The sequence below is a fragment of the Marmota flaviventris genome, chromosome 13, assembly GCF_047511675.1.
Source record: "Marmota flaviventris isolate mMarFla1 chromosome 13, mMarFla1.hap1, whole genome shotgun sequence".
Lineage (NCBI taxonomy): Eukaryota > Metazoa > Chordata > Mammalia > Rodentia > Sciuridae > Marmota > Marmota flaviventris.
In genome coordinates this window covers 41,415,610-41,438,375 of record NC_092510.1, presented here as the reverse complement: position 1 = coordinate 41,438,375, position 22,766 = coordinate 41,415,610, and the positions used below count along the sequence as shown (strand labels likewise).

Genomic DNA, 22,766 nt, shown 5'->3' with positions numbered 1-22,766 from the left:
ACTAGTCTGGCACTGAGTGACAATATTTAATCACTTATTTAAAAATCATAATATGTTTTACTATTTACTAATTTTTCATTTCTTATTGTTTCAATATTTAAATATGTTATAATTTTTTTATTTTTAAAAATGAGTAACTTAGGCTAGGTATGGTAGCACATGCCTGTAATTCCTGCAGCTTGGGAGACTGAGGCTGAAGGATCAAGAGTTCAAAGACAGGGCTGGGGTTGTGGCTCAGAGATAGAGTGCTTGCCTAACATGCCTGAGGCACTGAGTTCAATTTTCAGCACCACATAAAAAATAAATAAAGGTATTGTGTCCACCTACAACTAAAAAAAAAAAAAAAAAGAAAAGAGTTCAAAGATAGCTTCAGCAACTTACCTAGGCACTTAGCAACTAAGGGGATCCTGTCTCTAAATAAAATACAAAAAAAGGCTGGGGATGTGGCTCAGTGGTTAAGTGCCCTGAGTTCAATCCCTGGTACCCAAAAAAAAAAAAAAGTAAATTAGTTTGGTGAGTCAGAAGCACACCAAATCTGAGGTTTTTACTCTACACACCCATTCTGAAACAAACAGAATAATATACAATAATGTGGGTTTCTAAGACTACTAAATCTTGATGTAAAGCAGATAACTAGTATTCTTTAGTATCATCTCTTCCTAAGTGACTTGCATTTTGCCCAGATTTTAATGAGCACTATTTTTGACTCTCTAAATAGCAAGAATCAACATGTTTAAAGCCTCTAAGTTAATTGTTGATTCCATTAAAAAAAAAAAAAAAAAAAACTTTTCTCGGAAGCAATTTTACCCTCTACAACACTCTATTTCTAAATACATGTGTATGTAAAGTCTGCTAAAGTTATTTTAAAATGCAGTTTCTTTCAATAAGAAACATAATTTTGCAACATAAAAATATATTCCATAGAGTATTCACAAATCCTTTTGTAAAGTTTCATGCTATTAAAACATTCTTACTAATTTTGTTACACCAACTAATATTTTGAGTTCTATATTCTTTGATTATCCATAAAGAATATGAAAGGAAATACCTATCTGTAAATACCAGTAATACACCACTTTCGTCAATGTAGTTCTTTCCATAGACTCAGATAGTATAAAGTTTTTGACAAAATATTTGATATAAACATATGTAGTATACAAATGATAAATAATGAACACCTACAAACCCACCAGTCAGATTAAGAAATGACTCACTATTCACAACTCTAAAGTTTCCTGAGTGCTCTTAAATATATGTACCTGTAGCTATCAGAGAACTAACCCACTATTTTCAATTCTGAAATTATATACATATGCTTCTATAATTTACTCACTATTCTGTTGATATGTATTCTGAAAGAAATTTACAAATTAAATTTTCTTTTTCTTCTTTTTTTTGGGCGGGGGAGGGGTGTGGAGGGGAGTACCAGGGATTGAACTCAGGGACACTCAACCACTGAGCCACATCCCCAGCCTATTGTATTTTATTTAGAGAGGGTCTCACTGAATGGCATAGTGCCTTGCCATTGCGGAAGCTGGCTTTGAACTCCCAATCTTCCCAAGCTGCTGGAATTACAGGCATGTGCCACCATGACCAGCTACAAATTAAATTTTCTGATAAAGAAAATTAATTTCTAAATGAGTAATGTTGTGGTTAGGGGTCTCCAATCATACGTGGTCCAATTCAATGTACTGTATAAACTGTAAAACAGGATGATTACAAATGACCCTACAGTTATTCATGATATTTACATGCCTACTAGTATCTTTTGTTAATGTTTTAAGATTTAAGGTTATGGCTGTATTTGGAGAATATCTGCAAAAGAGATTCAGCTTGATCTTTTAAATCTTAATAACAAACTTCATTTTCAAAATTAGTTCACTCAAGGGCTGGGGATGTAGGTCAGTAAGAGGAGTTGCCCGGCATGCCTAAGGCACTCAGTTCAATCCCTAGCACTCCCCTCCCCCCCCAAAAAAAAGTTCACTCAAGATTATATAACTGTTGAGTATGTTCTCTGTAGAAGTTTCCTAGGCCTGCTGTTCAAGTACCAAAAACTGGGTGGCTTACATCAAAAATTTGCATTCTCTCAACATCTGGAGCTCAAACTCTGAAATCAAAGTGTCAGCAAAATCATGCTTCCTGACAGTTCTAAAGGAGGATACTTTCTTCCTTTTTAGTTTTTGGTGTTTACTGGCTATCTTTAGTGTTCCTGGCTTGAAAATGTATCACTCCTACCTCCTAGCTGTCACCACTGCAAGCACTAGGAATTTTCCTTTTCATTTCCAGACATTTGGCAGGCTACAAGGTCCACATACAAAACAGCTGGCATACTCAGTCCCAAAAATCCTGATGGGGACTGAGCTTTGCTGCTTGGACTTGGAGAGGTGAGATGTGGTGAGCCACTAGCTCAGAAATTTACCTCCAGTCCTGCTCTGCTTCCTTTATCTGAGAGATCTAATATATTCACATAGTCTTTCTTCTATGTATATGTGTGTTTGTGCCCAAATTTCCCCTTTTTACAAGGACATCAGTTATGTAGAATTAAGGCCCACCCTAATGATGTCATTTTAACTTGATTTCCTGTGTAAACACCTTATTTCCAAATAAGGTCATATTTTGAAATAACAGGTTAGGATATCAACATTCTCTTTTAGGGAGTGATCATGATTCTGCTCATAACATTTTCTGTAAATGATCCATAATAACTGGGAACTGGGGTATTAAGAGCAAATAAAAACATCCTAGTGTGTATGTTAAACTGTATGTCTTTACTAACACTGTCCAATAAAACCTTACTGCAATAACAGAAATGTCTTACCTCTGTACACTCCAATATAACAGATATGTCACATGTGACTACTGGACACTTGAAATGTGGCTAGTTCAAGTAAGAAAATATTTTTATTACCCCTTCAACGAAACTCTGTATCCATTAGCAGTCACTCCCCATTCCCTCCTTCTCCTGACCCACAGCAACTAATAATTTTTCTAATAATCTTTCTTTCTGAGACTATGAATTTGTCAATTCTGGGCATTTTATATAAATAAAATTATAAAATATATGGCCTTTTGTGTCTGTCTTCTTGCATTTAGCATAATGTTTTAAGGTTCTACCCATGTTGTACCACATATTAATATTTAATTTCTTTTATGATTGAATAATATTCCCCTTTATAGATATACCATTTTGTGGTTATCCATTCACTTGTTCATGGACATTTGGGTTGTTTCCACCTTTGGCTATTATTAATAGTGTACTATGAAAGTTCATGCACAAGTTTTTGTTTGAATACCTTCTATCAGTTCTTTAGGATATATACCTAGGAATGGAATTGCTAGGCCATATGATAACTCTATGTTTAACTTTTTGTAAAACTGTTTCCACGATACACAGGATTTCAACTTCTCCACATCTTTATAAACCCTTGTTATTATCTTTTTTTTTTTTTTGTAGCCATTCTAGTGAATGTGAAGTTTAGATTTACACATCTCTAAAAATGAATGCTATTGGAAATCTTTTATGTTCAATATAAACATATTGAACTACTTGTGTATCTTCTTTAAAGATGCCTATTCAAGTTAATTGTCCATTTTAAAATTGGGTTAACCAACTTTTCAAGAGAGGTTATGTTCTAGTAACTGAATCTGTAAGTTGATTGCTGGACTTCTTTAAGATAATTTCTTCTACAAGAAAATTCCTTATATGTGGTGATTAGATTCCCTGGCCAGCTCACAAAAGTTTATTCATACCACAATCACTTCCACAGTCAGGCTGCAGCAAAATAACCAGGGGGTGACGAACAACTTGTGTACACTGATACAGCAGGAGTGGGAGCCGTTTATTGTAGGACCGGAGGGGTATATATACATTACACACAGCTTATCTTAATTAACATAAACTAGATACAGCAGTCAACCAATAAGGAATCTCCACACTTAATGGCTCGCTGGGTTACTTCACAAACCACTCCCTCTGGCAAAATGCCAGGTGCCATCCAGACTTGTTTACAGACCCTAACAAAACACCATTGGAGAATATAATATTAGGGTTAAGAATACAGACCAAAGTTTGAATGCAAGGTTGAAGTACTGGATCTGACATTTGTTTACTAGCTTTTTGACTGGACAAACTCTCTGGTTGTACAGGGCTGGGACCAAGGCAAACTACCATTTGCATGGAGGAAGGGGCAGCAGACTGACCTGAAGTGGGTACAGAGAACCTTCTGGAATGTTGAAAATGTTTTGAATCTTGATTCAAATAGTGGTTACATAAGTATATACACTTGTCAAACTTTACTTAAATTCAACACTTCACATATTACATAAGATTTACCTGAAGAAGATATGTCCCCCCCCCCAAAAAAAAATAAGCCATTATTCAACTATACTGAATGCTATTTCTAAAGACAGGAAAGATTTCTAATATACTTTAGAGGATTTCCCAAAAAGATTTTCTGGTTAATTGTTGATGATCCATTACTTATTGCTTTCAAAACAGACACAAGGCACTTAGAATCAGTAATGCGCAGTTTCTTCTACTGTCACTTCATCAGTAATGACAAGTAACTAACTTCATACTTCAAACATTCCTTGATCTTCAAAAGGCCCTTTCTTTAAGGGAAACAGCCAATGGCAACTGTGACTAATTTCTCAATGTAAACACTAATGCTCTTGGCATTAAACTGAGATGACCAACTTCATTTATAAGAAGCAGCTTACCAATATCTTTGGTAACTTTTTTCTTTCCTACAAGAAATGAATAATTTTCAAAGAATATCTAAAGCTCATTTTCAACCTGTTTTATGTCTACCTTGCTGTTATTAAAATCAGGCTGTTTTCTCACCCACCTTGTTACACTATTCTTTATTCTATGAAATACTACTTATTCATTAACAAATATTTTTGAATATAAACTCCTTAAAATAAATTTATACAACATCATCTATGAAGTATTCACATAAGATATGTTTAACTTTAGTCTTTAACTTAGTTTACAACAGGAAAAAGATACAAGAAAACTTTAGCAATTAGCTAAATCAAGATTGTGGGATGGTGCCCACTTTGGCAGCACATACACTAAAACTGGAGTGATACAGAGAAGATTAACGTGGCCCCTGCACAAGGATGATATGCAAATTTGTGAAGCGTTCCAAGAATGTGGAGAGCACGCCTACAGAATGGAAGAAAATCTTTGCCTCATACAGGGTGTTAATTTCCAGGATATATAAAGAACTCAAAAACTTAACACCAATCATCATCATCATCATCATCATCATCATTCAATTAATAAATGGGTAAAGAAACTGAACAGACACTTCTCAGAAAAGGAAATATGAATGGTCAACATATGCATGAAAAAAATATTCAGCATCTCTAACAAATTAAAACTACATGCAAATTAAAACTACACTGAAATTTCACCTCACTCTAGTCAGAATGGCAATTATTAGAATACAAGTAATAATAAATGTTGGCAAGGATGTGGGGAAAATGGTTTTTCATACATTGCTGGTGGGAATGCAAATTGGTTCAACCCCTCTGGAGCAGTATGAATATTCCTCAAAACTAGGAATGGAACCACCATTTGACACAATTATCCTATTCCTTGGTATATATCCAAAGAAGTTAAAATCAACATATTACAGTGACATGGCCACATCAATGTTTACAGCAGCTCCATTCACAATAGCTACACTATGGAGCCAAGCTATGTGCCCTTAAACAGATGAATGGATAAAGAAAATGTGGTATACATACACAATGGAGTATTTACTACTCAGTCATTAAAAAGAATAACTTCATGACCTTTGCTGGTAAATGTATGGAACCGGGAAATCTCATGCTAAGTGAAATAAGCCAGTCCCCAAAAGCCAAAGGTTGAATGTTTTTGCTGATAATAAGAGGGAAGATATTCAATAGATATTCAGGGGAATTAGGGGAAGAGAGGGGTGATAGGAAAAGAAAAGACAGTGGAATGAATGCCAAATCATTTTCCTATGTACATATATGAATACACCATAGTGAATCCCACCGTTTTGTACCTCCACAAGAATGGGGTCCTAATTAGCATAAAATATATTCCATGCTTGTATAATCAAATTCTGTCAAAGTAAATTCTGTCATGTATAACTAAAAAGAATAAACCAAAAAAAAAAAAAAAAAGAATGTGGGGTGGTCTTCATGCAAAGTGGCCTAATTTACCAAAAATCAATTTTTGTAACAAAGTGAGAAAGAAGGAAAGACTACCTTTTTAGGTTGAGAGTTTAAAAAAATATATAGCAATGCAATGGATCTTGTATATACCTTAGTTTTTAGAAAAAGACTATACAAGTAATATGTGGAATATCTTGGGAAATTTCAAATTAAACTACATATTAGCAGAAATTAAAGAATGATGAATTTTCTTTTTTTTTTACTTTTTAAATTTATTTATTTCCTTTAATTTTTATTGTTGGTTGTTCAAAACATTACATAGTTCTTGACATATCATATTTCACACTTTGATTCAAGTGGGTTATGAACTCCCATTTTTACCCCGTATACAGATTGCAGCATCACATCGGTTACACATCCACTGTTTTACATATTGCTATACTAGTGTCTGTTGTATTCTGCTGCCTTTCCTATCCTCTACTATCCCCCATCCCCTCCCCTCCCATCTTCTCTCTCTACCCCATCTACTGTAATTCATTTCTCTCCTTGTTTATTTTCCCATTCCCCTCACAACCTCTTATATGTAATTTTGTATAACAATGAGGGTCTCCCTCCATTACCATGCAATTTCCCTTTTCTCTCCCTTTCCCTCCCACCTCATGTCTCTGTTTAATGTTAATCTTTTCTTCCTGCTCTTCCTCCCTGCTCTGTTCTTAGTTGCTCTCATTATATCAAAGAAGACATTTGGTATTTGTTTTTTAGGGATTGGCTAGCTTCACTTAGCATAATCTGCTCTAGTGCCATCCATTTCCCTGCAAATTCCATGATTTTGTCATTTTTTAGTGCTGCGTAATACTCCATGGTGTATAAATGCCACATTTTTTTAATCCATTCATCTATTGAAGGGCATCTGGGTTGGTTCCACAGTCTAGCTATTGTGAATTGTGCTGCTATGAACATCGATGTGGCAGTATCCCTGTAGTACGCTCTTTTAAGGTCTTCAGGGAATAGTCCGAGAAGGGCAATAGCTGGGTCAAATGGTGGTTCCATTCCCAGCTTTCCCAGGAATCTCCATACTGCTTTCCAAATTGGCCGCACCAATTTGCAGTCCCACCAGCAATGTACAAGAGTACCCTTTTCCCCACATCCTCGCCAGCACTTGTTGTTGTTTGACTTCATAATGGCTGCCAATCTTACTGGAGTGAGATGGTATCTTAGGGTGGTTTTGATTTGCATTTCTCTGACTGCTAGAGATGGTGAGCATTTTTTCATGTACTTGATGATTGATTGTATGTCCTCCTCTGAGAAGTGTCTGTTCAGGTCCTTGGCCCATTTGTTGATTGGGTTATTCGTTTTCTTATTGTTTAATTTTTTGAGTTCTTTGTATACTCTGGATATTAGGGCTCTATCTGAAGTGTGAGGAGTAAAGATTTGTTCCCAGGATATAGGCTCCCTATTTACCTCTCTTATTGTTTCTTTTGCTGAGAAAAAACTTTTTAGTTTGAGTAAGTCCCATTTGTTGATTCTAGTTATTAACTCTTGTGCTATGGGTGTCCTATTGAGGAATTTGGAGCCTGACCCCACAGTATGTAGATCGTAGCCAACTTTTTCTTGTAAGAATGATGAATTTTCTGATAACTATACCATGGTTACATATTATTGTCATTTTTAGAAGATGGACATATTTAGGTACTAGTGAAACATCCTGATATCTGCAACTTCTAAATAGTTCTACAAATATACAGACATAAACACAAATACAAGCAAATAATAAGGCAGAATGTGGACAACTGTTTGGGATCTAGGTGATAACTAGGTGTTCTGAAAGTTTTAAAATTTGTATAAAATTTTATAGGAAAATAATGGGGACAGGTTGTATTTTCTTAAACAAACAATAATACTTAGAATAATATTTTAAAGATTAAAGAAATCATTTATATTATCCAAAATGGGCAAAATCCTTTTCACCAAATAAAGTATACAATTAATAAGTGTATAATAACATGCTAAATACTATTAGTTGTATTTATACAAAATAAAGCCACAAATGAGACACCATTACAAATCCACTAAAATGAGTGTGCAGAAACAGAAACTTTCCTATATTACTGATGAAGATGTAAACTGCTACAGCAACTCTGGCTCACAGTTTGACACTTTTCCTAAGAAGTTAAACATAAACTTATGGCAATTCTACTCCTAGGTGTCCCACCAGAAGAAATGATAGTATATGTCCACACAAAGGTGTGTACACAAATGTTTACAGCAGCATTATTCAAAATGACAAAAAACTAGAAACATCCCACATACCATTAACTGGTGAATGAATTTTTAAAAATGTGACACATCCTTATAATGGAATAATATTCAGTAATGAAAATGAGCCTTACACTTGTACATACCTCAAAAACATTATATTAAATAAAAGTCAGACACATCATGTAATATGACTACAAAAATGGGAAGTTATATTCCATGTATGTATGAAATGTCAAAATACTTCTCCTGTCATAGATAACTAAAAAAGAACACATAAAAAATTTAAATATATATAAATAAATAAAAGTCAGGCATTTCACTGAGATGAAATTTCCAGAAAAGCCAGATGGAAAGGAACAGACACAAACCAATAGTTTCCTGAGGCTGGAGTGAAAGCAGAGGTTGATTATAAATGGGCAGAATGGGATTGATATAAATGTTCTAAAACTAGACTGTGGTGATAGTTGCACAACTCTAAAAATTACTAAAAGTCACTGAGCACTTGTAGTACATGCATTTTTATATACCTCAAATCTGTTTTAAAAAAATGAAACTACAGTGAATTCTACTATATCTGGATATTCATATGCAAATTTATGTATGATATATGACTGAAATTAAAGCAAATCCCTTGCAGAAACAAACAGCAACTCCAAGTAAAGCAAGTATAATAAACTTAAAAGTAAGAAACTTCCATGATTTCAACCAACTGACATCTACTGTTCAGTAAGAAATTTGAATTAAGGAACTGTCTCATTTTGTGGCAAGTGTGAACTAAACATTTTTAAATATTTTTAAGTTGTACACTTATTTATTGTAATTAAATTGCCTAATAAACTAATATAGGTAAATTTTTTATTGTTTTGTTTTTGTTAGGTAAAATGTTTTAATGCAGTTCCTATATCACTATTTTAGGTGACATAAAAGCACTATTATTAGATACATAATAACGAGAAAATTTTTTTTCAATCCTTCAATCCTGTTGATTTAGGAGGAAATCTGTACAAGGTGATAGTTCACTCATAAACACCTTACATTTATCTGCTAATTCCCCTTTTTAACAAAGAGGAAAGAGCCTCTATTAGAAACTGTATTTTCATAACATTGTTTTCACTGCACTGCTTCATATGGTAATCTTTATTCCTGTAAACTGTCCCAGCATTCCATTTATGACAAAAGTATAAATTATTTTGTGGGAGTTCCCCACAGGATTCGTGATTTGTCCCAACTCATGGGCTCAAGTGATTCTCCTGTCTCAGCCTCCCTAGTGCTGCGAATACAGGAGTGTGGAGGAAACCTGGCTTAATGAGAATTCTATATTTAAAAGTTAAAATGAATAGGTTGTATGAGAATAGAACAAAAATCATGAATGAGGCATGTGGAAAAACTAAGTTTGGTTCTAATCAACAGTAAACTCCAGATGAGTGCTCAACCATAATATGGACCATGTCAATGATTCATGAGTACCTGAAGATGGCTGAAATATCCTCTTTAAATGTTTATAATACTTCTTTCTCTTTTTCCATAAATCAGGTCAATAAAAATACATTCTTGGAACCAGAAATTTGATTCTATATGAATGACTGTATACTAGTTTAAACTCTGATAGACTACAGATTACCTAATAATTAAAGTAGAATCTTTTACCACTTAACACTTTTCTAATATAATTTGAACTGCATGAAACAAAACTGCACTTAATTCACCATCACTTCCTATAAACTCCAATTTTAGGTTTTCTGAACTTAAGTTGTAAGTTAGTAGTACTGTTTTTGTTACTACATCATATTTTTAAAAATCTTCCAATTATTAAATCTTTTGAAAATTCTGTGCTACACAAAAGGTGATATATTTTGAATTAATTTCTAAAAAGCTACTCAGCATTTGCTTTGTGGGAGGCACTAGGAATAACAGGAAATAAGGTAATTTCTATCCTTCAGAAATTTATAATATAGTTGGATAAACAAAGCATGAGTGTGAAAGACAAAGCAAAAGTTCAAAGTAGAAAGTAAAATTGTCTCTAGATATAAGAACATAGATGACATGCTCTTTAGAAAACTCTAAAGACCATACAAACATCTGTTAAAATAAATGAATACACTAAATTTTCAGAATGCAAAATCATTATAAAAAATCTACAATCCTCTATATACTATATAATTCTATAATCTATATACTAACAACAAACTGAAAAAGAAGTTAAGAAAACAGGGCTGAGGTGTAGTTCAGTGGTAAAGTGTCTGCCTAGCATGTACAACACTATGGGTGTGATTCCCATCACTGTTCCACCCCTCTCCCAAAAAAGAATGAGGGAAAGAAAACAATACTATTTATATTAGTCCTCAAAAATAAAATGCTTAAAATAAATAAACCAGGGCGGTGACTCTAAAATACTGATGAAAGAAACTGAATATATGAATAAATGGAAAGGTATGCCATGTTCATGGGTTGAAACAATTAATATTGCTAAAACATCCATACTACCCAAAGTGATCTACAAATTCAATACAATCTCTATCAAAATCTCAATGACATAGAAATTTTAAAACAATCTTAAAATTCACAGAGAACTCAAAAAAGAATTACAAATAGCCAAAGCAATCTTGAGAAAGAAAAAAATGGAATCATCACATTACCTAATTTCAAAGTATATTATAAAGCTACAATAATCAAAATAGTGTGATATTGACATGAAAACCACACACACAGCCCAATGAACAGGACATTCCAGAAATAAGCCTATACATGCATATATGGTCAACTAATCTTCAACAAAGGTTATCAAGATTACACATCAAAGGCTGGGGCTGTGGCTCAGCGGGCGCACTTGCCTGGCACGTGTGAGGCACTGGGTTCGATTCTTAGCACCACATATAAATAAATAAAGGTCTATCAACAACTAAAAAGATATTCAAAAAAAGAAAAAGATTACACATCAGGGTTAGGGTTGTGGCTAAGTGGTAGAGCACTTGCCTAGCATGCGTGAGGCACTGGGTTCAATCCCCAGCACCACATAAAAAAAGCTAAATAAACAAAATAAAGGTATTGTGTCAATCTACAACTAAAAAAAAAAAAAAAAATTACACATCAGGGAAACTACTCTTTTCAATAAATGATTTTGGTAAAAATGGAAAATTATATGAAAAAGAAGAAGACTACCCTCATATTACACCATATACAACTTAAGATAAGCACTTAAGACCTGAAACCACTAAAATTTTGGAAGAAAACAAGAAAAACTCCTTCATATTGACCTTGGTAATAATTTTTAGATGACACCTAAAGCACAGGCCAAGAAAAGCATAAATAAATAAATGAAACTGCATAAAACTAAAGAATGAGTGCACAGCAAAGGAAACAACCAACAAAACGAAGAGACAACCTATGGAATGCGAGAAAATATTTGTAAACCATATATCTGATAGGGAGCATTAGCTCCCAAGACACTTAAAGAATTCATACAACTCAATAGGGGGAAAAATAAAATAAAATTTAAAAAACGCAAAAGACCTGAAACATAAAAATGGCCAGTGGGGTTCAAAATCACTAATGATCAGGGAAATACAAACACAAATAAAAATGAGATGTTGTCTCGTAACTGTTAGAATGGATTTTGTCAAAAGTGAAATGATAAAAAAAAAAAAAAACTGGTAAAGATGGAGGAAAAGGGAACTCCTGCACATTGTTGGTGACACTGTAAATTGGTATAGCCATATGAAAAACATTACAGAGGTATCTTAAAAAATTAAAAATAGCACTATTACATGCTCTAGCAATTCCACACACACATACACTAGCGCGCGTGCACACAGATAGATCTACATATGTACTCCAAAAGAACTGCAATCAGTATCTCAAACAGCTGTACTCCCATATTTACTGTAGCATTATTCAAATATGGAAATATTTCCATACAGAATAGGAAACAAGCTAAGAACTGAAAACAAATGAATAAAGAAAATGTGGTGTACATCAAGATACACAAAACCCTGTAAGTTGTTATTCTTAGTATCCACATTTTGCAACAGTATATACACAATGGAATATTACTTGGCCTTAAAAAGATAAGGAAATCCTGGCATTTGCTACGTGGGTGAACCATAATGACATTAATGGAAGCCAAGCACAGAACAGATTGCATCATCACACAAGTTGCATGATCTCATATGTGAACACATATAGAGAGACAACAGACAGCAGTTGCCAGAAACTAGAGGGTGGGGAAATGGGGCAGGGTGGGTGTTTAGTCAAAGTACAAACCTTCAGTTTCAAAGTAAATAAATTCTGAAGGTTTAATATACAAGATGGTGAGGCTGGGGCTTGCCTCCCACGTGTGATGGACTGGGTTTGATCCTCAGCACCACATACAAATAAGTAAAAAAATACAGATCCATTGACAACTAAAAAAATATTAAATATATATTTATACACACACACAAGATGGTGACTACAGTTAATAACAATATGTTATATACATATTTGCTAAGAGAACAGATTTTTTTTATAGAACTATTTTGTTTGTTTGTTTTTATACCTCTATTTTTTTTATTTGTTTATTTTTACGTGGTGCTAAGGAGCGAACCCAGTGCCTCGCACGTGCTAGGTGAGCGCTCTATCACTGACCCACAACCCCAGCCCAAGAGAATAGATCTTAAGTGTTATAGACATGAGAGTAACTATGTCAAGTGAAGTAGTGAAGTATATATAGTGAAGTATATATATATTAGCTTGATTATGGTTATCACTTCACAATGTATATATATATCAAAATATCACATAGTATACCTTAAGTATATACAATTTTTGTTAATTATACCTCAAAAAGCTGGGGGAAAAACAAAACAGTAGTCATCAACATATGGTTATAAGAAGAAGGACTCATAGAGAAAGAAGGGTTTCAACAAAAGCCAAGTATAGATAACATTCTAATGGTAAAGATGGAGCAAGAGAACAGCCCAGGAGGGGTGTATCTCTGGTATCAAACTTACAAGTTTGAGCTTTAATTCTTTAATAAAAAGTGAACCCTGGAAGGCTTTCAGAGCAGTAAATTTATAAACAAGATCTCTGGAGGCAGTAACAGAATAGAGCTGAAAGAGCAAGAAATGGGGATATTGAGAAAATGTGGATATAAATTAAATGGCCTCCTGAGAGTGCACTGTTAATCATATATCTGATCCTATAGCTTGGTTCTTTAGATATCTAACTCTTGTTTTTGCCATTATTACAACATATCAAAAGGAATGTAAGTTTCTGTTAAGGGTTACTCAAAGACATACAATTTATTTATAAGCCTAGTGATCATGTGCACATTTCAACTTTTTATCAGCAACCAACAAAACAGTCACTCACAAGAATTTGATTTATCACATTAATACACTAACATCTCTGAATATAATGTTTTCTACATATAACAGGCCTCTTCATCCCTTTCGTATACTGCCTGTTTATGCTGTTTCTCACAACTGATGTTCAGATATACTTCTGAGGGTATGATAAATATTTGAAATCATCTGTGACCTGAAAACTGAGATGCCTATCTATCTAATTTAGAATGACAACACTCTAGGGTATCACTTTGTGGTTCATATATGTAGACCTTCACATTCACTGGTAAGCAGTATATTAAAGGAATAATCCTAAGGCCCCTAGAGTCAACACCCTGTCAATCATAAACCATATCCCATTTTACAGAGCAGCTTAATCCTCAAAGTTGAATCCTTTTACAATACTTTAAGAGTAAAAAAAGTTCTTATAGCATCAAGGTAATTAAAGACATTGTGAGGACAGTATCAATTGAGGGTTATTTGCATGTATGACTAATCCATTAAAAACAAAACCCAGTCTTAAAAACACAATTTCAGAAAAAGTGTAGTTATGCCAAGTAAGAAAGTACAAGGACCTCACAGATCACAAGTTACTAAACACATGAAAAGCAAAATTGATTTTATACTGCAGGTCTATACACATAAAATCCTATCTTTTTTTCTTGTACATATGCTTAAATTTCTTACACAAATAACAAAATGCTTCATTTCATTCACTTCAATAGAATGAACTCCTTAGAAAAAGACTGAAAAGAGTTGATAATCAACTTCAAAGTTTTATGCTTACTTTTTTCTATTTCTATCACTTTCCTGACATATTTAATGTAGTCAAGAAAATCTTTTCAGTAAATTGAGCACATGAGTCTAACAAGCATCTTGAAGAACTCTTGACAAATTACATATATCCCATGTTGCTTTTGGCTTTTCATCTCTTCATTGCTTCAAACCTCAACGTTAAGTTCCTTTTTTTTGAGTAGCCTGTGACCTTCCAGCCTCCTTTTTGGCTTTTACAAACTTGTGGCAAACATTTGCTTTGGCAATTTTTACACCAAGCTCCCAAGTAGCAAGCCGCTTGCTGAACTCTTCAGGCTTCTCAACATTTTACTCCTCCACAGCCTGGACTATCTTCTTTTCAAGGCCTGACTTGTCAATCTTTTTCTTTTTAACAGGGGGCTCAAACCTATCACTACATCCAAAGACTAAGTAATAAGTAAGCTCCGTCCATTGGATTTCATTTAGGATTGTTCATTATCTGGCACGTTTTCTCTTTTTCCCTCTGAAGTTTGAGGTTTTCTGTTCAGAATATCTTTATGCAACTCTTGAAATTTGTTTCACAAATTTAAGGAAATTCCAGATGGGCGCTCTCCATATGCATTTGCATTGGCCTCTGCTTCAATTTTCAGTCCATCTGCAGAGAAATTTGAGATTTCTGTTTCTCGAAGAGTCCCATCCTCTTTATCTTCCTGTAAGTTCAGTTCAGACTTCTCTAGTGTGGCTTCATCTTCAGAATTCAATTCAATATCACCTTCATTTAGGCCAGGAGGCAGCAGTCTATGTCTTTTCTCTGGTCAGAAAGCACCCCTGCTGTATCCATCTTAAGACCCCTTTTATAATAACCTTGACAGAAATACATCAATTGTTCCATCAATAAAGTTCTACTTCTACCACCTCAAACTAACATATACATACTATACCTGCTTTTAACACCCTTTTTTGGGCTTCAAAATATATGGATGATTACTTTTTTAGACTCTAGAGGTTGTTTTTTTTTTTTTTTTTAAATTACAATGTAGAGAAAATAAACTTACATTAACACGTCGTACCAAAAATGAAGCAATAAAAACTTCAAACAATAAAATATGCTATTTTAAGATGTCTATCAAAAAGTCAAGTGACTATCTATAGAAACTCTTCTGGTTCATAAACAGTCTAATAGCACCATGGTATATTTCTCATATTTGGGATTGAAAAATAAGTCTGGAAAGATATGACTCCATAACATGAGTTCCAATAGCTATTTAGTATATATAATAGTAGCTATAAGAGGTATATAAAAGTTCAAAGACTCAAAATGTTTAGAAGTTACTCTTAGAGACTAAATTTAATGTTTCCATAGTCTCATGGGTAACTAACATTTCCCACATAGCAATTTTTTTGGACATTAAAAAAAATGGCCTAGATTATTTACTGTTTGCTCCTTCCACAAAACTAGTTTTCTCTTTTTAAAAACGCATTCCTCCTTAGCAAGTTTAATTTACTAAGTGAGCTCTAATAAAATTTTAAGCAAGCAAATCTTATATACTCTCATCTCTTTGAACATGTTTCTCCCTGTCTCCAAAGCAGCTGTAAGATTTCAACTACCTAAAGCCCTTTAGATCTTCAAAATTCACTTGATATCATAAAATTACTTGCATCTACAACCTTTCTAAAACTCAAAAGCTTTCATGTTCTTAGTGCAAACATTTTAAACCAATTCACTCTAAATTATATGAGTATAACTAATAGTTCCTTAATTTACCTAGAGGTAGTTTACTTTTAATTTCTTGCTAACCTAAATTTATTTTAACTTACATCGTTTCAGGAAGTTTAGAAATTATCTAGAAAATAAAAGTGGAGCTTTCACAGTGAGAGAAAAGACATCCCAGAAAGGCACTTGTTCCTCGCGAACCCAGTCAGATAATCACAGACTTTAGAATCATCTGGTTCACACCATGTGACCCAGCAGCTATACCCCTCCTCTGAATTTATCCTAAAGAATTAAAGTCATCATACCATATTGATACATGCATACCCACGATAGACAAACTATGGAACCAGCCTAGGTATTCACTGATAGATGAATAAAGAAAATGTGATACACACACAATGAAGTTTTATTCAGCCATAGAGAAAAATGCAATTTTGTCATTTGCAGGAAAACAGACAGAACTTGAGACATTATGTTAAGTGAAGTAAGCCAAACTCAGAAAGCCAAGGGTCACATGGTTTTTCTCAGATGTGGAAGCTAGAGGGAAAAAGGAAAAGGTGGTGGAATGAAGGCCTCATAAAAATCAAAGGGAGATCAGTTGAGCAGAGGAAAGGGTCCAGGAGGAGGGAAGAGGTGAGGGAAAGAGTAAATAGGGAGAGAGAGAGAGACAGTGAGAGAGAGAGAGAGAGAATATGTAACAACAAATGCTACCATTATGTACAATAATAACACACCAATTAAAAAAATGGAAAAAAGATTTTTAAATAATCTTGGAGTTCTCTGATTTAAAAGCAAAAAAAAAAAACCCAAAAAACAAAAAAAATCTGACTCAATATCTGATCTTTCTAAGTGAAAAAGCTTATGCCCCTGGGCTGGGCTATAGCTCAGTGGTAAAGTGCTTGCCTCCCATGTGTAAGGCACTGGATTCAATCCTCAGCATCACATAAAAATAAATAAAAGATACTCTGTGTTCATCTACAAGGAAAAAAAAAAAAAAAAAGCTTATGCCCCAGAGATCAGGGTTAACTATAATGTAAACCCGCAGTACCATGTAGCCGCCGCCTAAAGTATTCCTGTATTTCATTTTACTTCTTACCTCTGAACCCAGAGATTACCTGAATTTTTTTATATACTAGATCTTAATAATAGTGGCCCCCTAGATTTCCACGAATAGGAGTTGTATATAGAATGGGAGTTTAAAGAAAAGGAGTATGAATACTTTTAAATTGGTATTGTATCTAAATACCAAATAGTAGATACTTTTAGTATTCATAACATCATTAAGAAAGTGGAGGCCCACTTTTATATTCCTTTTGTGGGAGACAAAGTGGCTTAGTCTTCTGGTTTATTCATCCCTCATATTAAATTCTCTTTTATCTAAAATTATGACAGGTCTGCCTTTGTAGAGATAAGAAAAATTTTAGAGTTTGCAAATAATGTTACAGTCAAGTGAAATTACATACTAAATTCAAAAAACAATTTAAAATTCATGTAATCATTTTTTCTGCATGCACTTTTAAAACTAATAGCTGCATACACCTAAAAAAATTAAAAATTATTTAACTGGCATATACATTGTAAATGAATATCTCATTTAAGAACCAAATGAAGTACAATGTACACATTTGAAAATGCAATTAAGCACTGGACAGACTATCTTATTGCTGGTATTAAGACTTTATAACATTCTCTTTTGTTCTGATATACACTTAAAAACTAATAAGGCAAAACTTTATGGCAAATAGTCTGATTTACAGTCCAACTATGATAGTCAAAGGAGATAACAAGAATTACCTAAATCCTATCACCAGTTTTACTAAGGCTGTGAGGACAGTCAAGGACATTAAGGAATTCCAAAGGTAATAAAGATTTTTTTTTTTGGGGGGGGGGGGTGTTAACCAAACTAAATCAGTATTTCACACAGTTCTAATATTTTTATATGGTCAAATTAACTTTGAAGAGAACTTCATTCTAACATCGATTAGTACTGTCTTCTTTGGAGGAAAAAGAAAAGTATTTTATACTCTTAATTCTGTAGTCTTTACAGACAGACCTATAGCAGCATTTGCAGAGTAGGGAGTATCCCATCCATCACTTATTTTTCAAGTTATTTCTCTTACCTACTCGGTAATTAGATACAAGAAGGAAAAAGATGACCAAGATCCAAAGCAAAAACAGCACTCTGTCCCATGCCCTCTCCAAGTCTTATTATTTCCAGGTGTTGTAAGTAGCGCGGACAGAAATGAGTTCTACTTCCGCTCCTCCTAACCCCTTTCCAATTCTCTGAAGAGTGCAAAAGCAGTTTAAAAAAAGGGCGGGGGGGGGGGGGAACCTGGCCTGAAAGTGGGTAAGGGATGTTAGGAGCAAAGCAGGGAGTCGAAAAACCAGACCTTTGGTTAAAAATAACTCCAGCTGCAAATTCCTAGAATTAAGTTATCAAAGGCCTGCAAAGTCTGACACTGGGAAAGCCCAACAGGCTTTCCCTAACTCCAAAACAACGACCTTTAAAGCAGGAAGACCACAGTCTCCGGATTTCTAATTGAGGAAAGTTTAAACACATTTGCTCCTCAGGAATGAGGGAAGGGAAGTGAGGGCAAGTCTGGGCTCGGCTAAGGGAGCGCGCAGGGTCTGCACGGTGCGCGGCTGTCGGTCCAACGCGGGGAGGCGCAGGGATTTACGGCAGCAGCGATTTCATCCACCTGGGAGAGCGGACCAAGAGCTAGAGTCTGGCGCGAAGCGGCCGGGGTCCCGGGCTCAGGTCTGTGCCAGGGCGCCAGGGAGGGAGTGCGAAGCACGGCGGGGGCTCTACTTACTCGGCTGTACCAGATGCTGAGGCGGGCCGGGGCCAGCACGGCGAAGAAAGCCCTCTGAGGGTCGGACTGAACGTGGAAAGGAGCCTCGGCCGGACTCCCTGGAGGGCAAAGCAGCCTCTTGGGCCAGCCGCTCAGGAAATACATGGTCCGAGAGAAGGCACAGACGCCGGAGCCCTGGCGGCCCCCGGCCCGATATGTCACACTCAGCGGCCGCGGGCCGGTCGCCCGCCTCCCACACCGCCACCGGCCGAGACGGCGGTGGCGACGGCGGCAGCTCGGGGCATCTGCCCGCTGGCCTGGCCGGGCCAGGCCGACTCGATGCTACGAGACGAAGGTACCCCCGCGCTGACGGGGCCGAAGACCGAGGAGGGATGGGGAGGGAGAGTCGGGACCCAGAGAGGGCGGGAGGAGCGTAGAGGCCCGCCCCGGCCCCGCCCCTTCCTCGGGCCGCGCGGGCGTCACCACGCCGCGCCGAGTGGGTCGGCGGGGAGGGCCGCTGCGCGCGCGCGCGCGCGCGCTCTGGCGACTTCTCCCCTCCCCCTTGCTGGTTTCTGAAGCTCCGCCCCAACCTTCATGGGCGGCTGCCACGCTGCGTCCACACGCCTGTGATTTAACTTTGTTCTAGCTCCTCTGCACCTCCCACTTGCAATTTGGAGCTTATGGTCAGGGGCGGGGCTGCCGTGTAAGACTCAGGTGGACAGAGTTGAGAGAGAACGTGGGGACCGAGCACCTCGGCCCGCGGAACACGCCCTTCGCCTGGCCAAATTTGACTTCCTCTCTGGATTGGTGGGGCCTCCGGTTGGGGGCGGGCCCAACTCTGCACCGCCGTGGGTGGGGGTTGGGGGGTGACGGCACCCGCTCGGGTTCCCATCTTAAAGTCAGGGCAGCCGCCTGGGAAAGGCTAGAGCTGAGTGAGCACCTTTTGCATACCGGGCAGGGTCAACGTAGAGAGCTGGTGATGAGGTTCCTGTCTTTATGGAGCTTACGTCCTAGACAGGACCTTTACTCAATTAGAAAATAAACCATCTTACCATGAAAGTACTTGAGTATGTCCTCTGCACTTCAGGAATTCAGTTTGCATTCTTTCCCTCTACCAACTCTGTGAGACAAAGACAAGACTGTCTCTTTTGCTCTCACAATAATGTTCTGCAAAAAACAGGAACTTAAATTTTAGAGCTGAAACGGACTAGAGATAATGTAGTTTGGTATTTAACTTGAGTCGGGAGAGGGTTGTGGAGTGGAGAAAGGGGGTTCTGGAATAGAAGACAGATTTGCTTCTCGTTGTGTTTTTTGTTTGTTTGTTTTTTTGTTTTGTTTTTGTAGTTTGAATTTGCCCGTGTTTATATTAGTTTTTCAATTAAAAAAGCCAAGGTTTTAAAAATATTAACCAACATTAACTATTAGCAAAATTAAGAGCAAACAAAGTAACAATCTGTATCAGATACAGCATTGAAACTGCTATAACGAAACACGAAATTTTTCATAATTTCTCTAAACGTTTGCTGCATTCCGTAAAAGTGATAAAAAAAAACTGTCTCACCACTCACCAGCCTCTTGTGGTCAGACTGTGTCTCTTTCCTTGTGCTCTCCCCGCCATCCCTGCCCCAACCACAGAGCATAAACTTTGAAAATATTTGATAAGTGAAACACTGTATGAAATGCTGACCCAGCTGGATTACACCATTAGGCAAATAAAGAGGCCCAGAGGAATTTTTTAACTTGCCAAAGTAAAATTGTAGAATAACAACAAAGTTGCATCATACTTTTCATCTTAGATTCCGTTGTGTCCTTGGTAGAAAAAGAGAGGAAATTAAGTGTTAAAGGTGCAGCAATTCCACTGGCAGTTTCACCGAGAAAGCATATTTGGCCCAGCACTTCTTCAGACAGTCTTTGTTCTCATGAGCTTCTTAAATGTAAATATCTTCCTGCACTCTTAAGCAACTTCTAAGTAATTTTTATTGTTCTCAATATTAACCTTACTTCCCAACTTTAATTCCCCTGCATCCTCCATTGTAACATTTAAAATTTACAAAATAATTTTATATGCATGATTTAACTCCATAGTAAACTTTCAAGATAGGTAAGGTTGCTGGGATGTTGTTATTATTTTCTTAATAAGGAAATAGAAGCAGAGGGATAGATATGCCTATATTCACATGACCTGAAAAAGAAATTGATCTTCTACAGATCTAGTGTTCTTTTGACCGGATTGTTTTGAATTGTGGTGGTGTTTCTGGTCATTGAAAGAGAGGGATGGAGACCTAGACCTTTCTCTCTGGGAGCATATTCCTTCCTCCCTCCCTCTCTTCTTCCTTCCTTCCTTTCTCTTTTTCTTTCTTCCTTCTTTTCTCTTTTTCTTTCTTCCTTCCATTCCTCCCCCTCTTCTCCTTACCTTTTTGTCCTAAATTTACTGAAAATATCACAGCATAGCAAACAGATTGAAATGACTCCATGTGATGTTTTAAAATTCAGTCTGAGTGACCTGCAGTTTAGACAGACAACAGAAGTCCAAAACCTTCAGTATTTCCTTAGTATGGGGATCTACTCCAGTGATCTGATCCAGGGTGCATAATACAGGAGCATAATACAGTCTAATCAAACTTTTTGAATTCTACCACCAACACTGTCTAGTCAAACTTATTGGACACTATTCTGAGCTAAGACTCAAGTTGATAAGCAAAAGTTAACAGTGCATATTTATACCTGTCAAACTAAGACTTTTTATTACAAGAAATGATGTTTGTAAGCGTTCATGGAAACAGAATCACGCACCTTTACTACACTTGTTATCATGTGCAACTAATGCATTAAAATTATTTTGTAAATTTTAAATGTTACAAAGAGAGATGCAGGGGAATTAGATTGTAAAGTTGGGAAGTGAGGTCAAACTTGAGAACAATAAAAATTATTTAGAAGTTTCTTAAATTGCTTAAGAGTGAAGGAAGATATATACATACATATATATTGTGGATGGGAGAATAACTTGGTGCAATTTTCCTAAAGGATTGTTGGTGTTCTATATATAAAAAAGAAATCTTAAGGGGCTGGGGATGTGGCTCAGGTGGTAGTGCGCTTGCCTGGCATGCACGGGGCGCTGGGTTCAATCCTCAGCACCACATAAAAATAAAGATGTTGTGTCCACCGAAAACTAAAAAATAAATATTAAAAAATTATCTCTCTCTCTCAAAAAATAAAATAAAAAAGAGATCTTAAAAATATGCATACATTTGGAACAAACTATTTCTTTCTTGTGCTTATTTTCTAAGGAAATCAATCCTGATATGTATAGAGTTGTAGCTTTAAAACTGTACCCCACAAAGGTGTGAGAGAAAATATTTGGTCTTCCAAAAGACATCAAGTATTATCCTCTTACAATGATATGTTTTGCAAAAAAAATTAAAAGTGTGTTGGAAAGAATAATTTCATAGAAGTACATTTATTATATATTATAAAGTACTGAAAACAGAATAAAGACATAAAATATCCCCTGTTTGTGAAAAAAAAAATGCATTTATATGCCTACCAAAAGAAGATAATTCACTAAATACTGGTGTTTAAAAAGCTCTTTGACTTTTGGGTGCTTAGTATGTCCTTCCTGGGATTTTTAATATTTTCCAAATTATAATGAATTCATGTTACTTTTGTAATGAGAAAAAAAGTATTTAAAACAGTGAAGTTGTTCATGATTGATAATGTCCCACATGGCCTGCTTTAAATAGGCCTTGCAGTTCTGGCAAATCAAAGGGAGTA

The 22,766-nt window shown here is 35.9% G+C and overlaps 1 protein-coding gene, 1 non-coding gene and 1 pseudogene across 7 annotated transcripts in view; 1 reads left to right on the top strand and 2 right to left on the bottom strand.

Moving 5' to 3' along the window:
* Window positions 1-20,619, bottom strand: part of Ric1 (RIC1 homolog, RAB6A GEF complex partner 1) — a 135,509-nt gene extending 114,890 nt beyond the window's left edge. For 3 of the 6 annotated variants that reach the window (XM_027943059.2, XM_071600617.1, XM_071600616.1), the window contains exon 1: window positions 19,017-19,422. In XM_027943059.2, coding sequence (XP_027798860.1) covers window positions 19,017-19,160 — 144 coding nt within the window. In that variant the 5' untranslated portion in view covers window positions 19,161-19,422. Of the gene's footprint in view, window positions 1-19,016; window positions 19,425-20,563 lie in introns of those variants that run through there. The other 3 variants (XM_027943060.2, XM_071600618.1, XM_071600619.1) reach the window with 2 other exon arrangements.
* Window positions 5,053-5,159, top strand: LOC114098877 (U6 spliceosomal RNA). The gene has a single exon (XR_003583807.1). It is a non-coding gene; the product is annotated as a U6 spliceosomal RNA (small nuclear RNA).
* LOC114098841 (protein FAM204A pseudogene) lies at window positions 14,632-16,521 on the bottom strand (annotated as a pseudogene).
* Window positions 20,620-22,766: the final 2,147 nt, after the last annotated feature.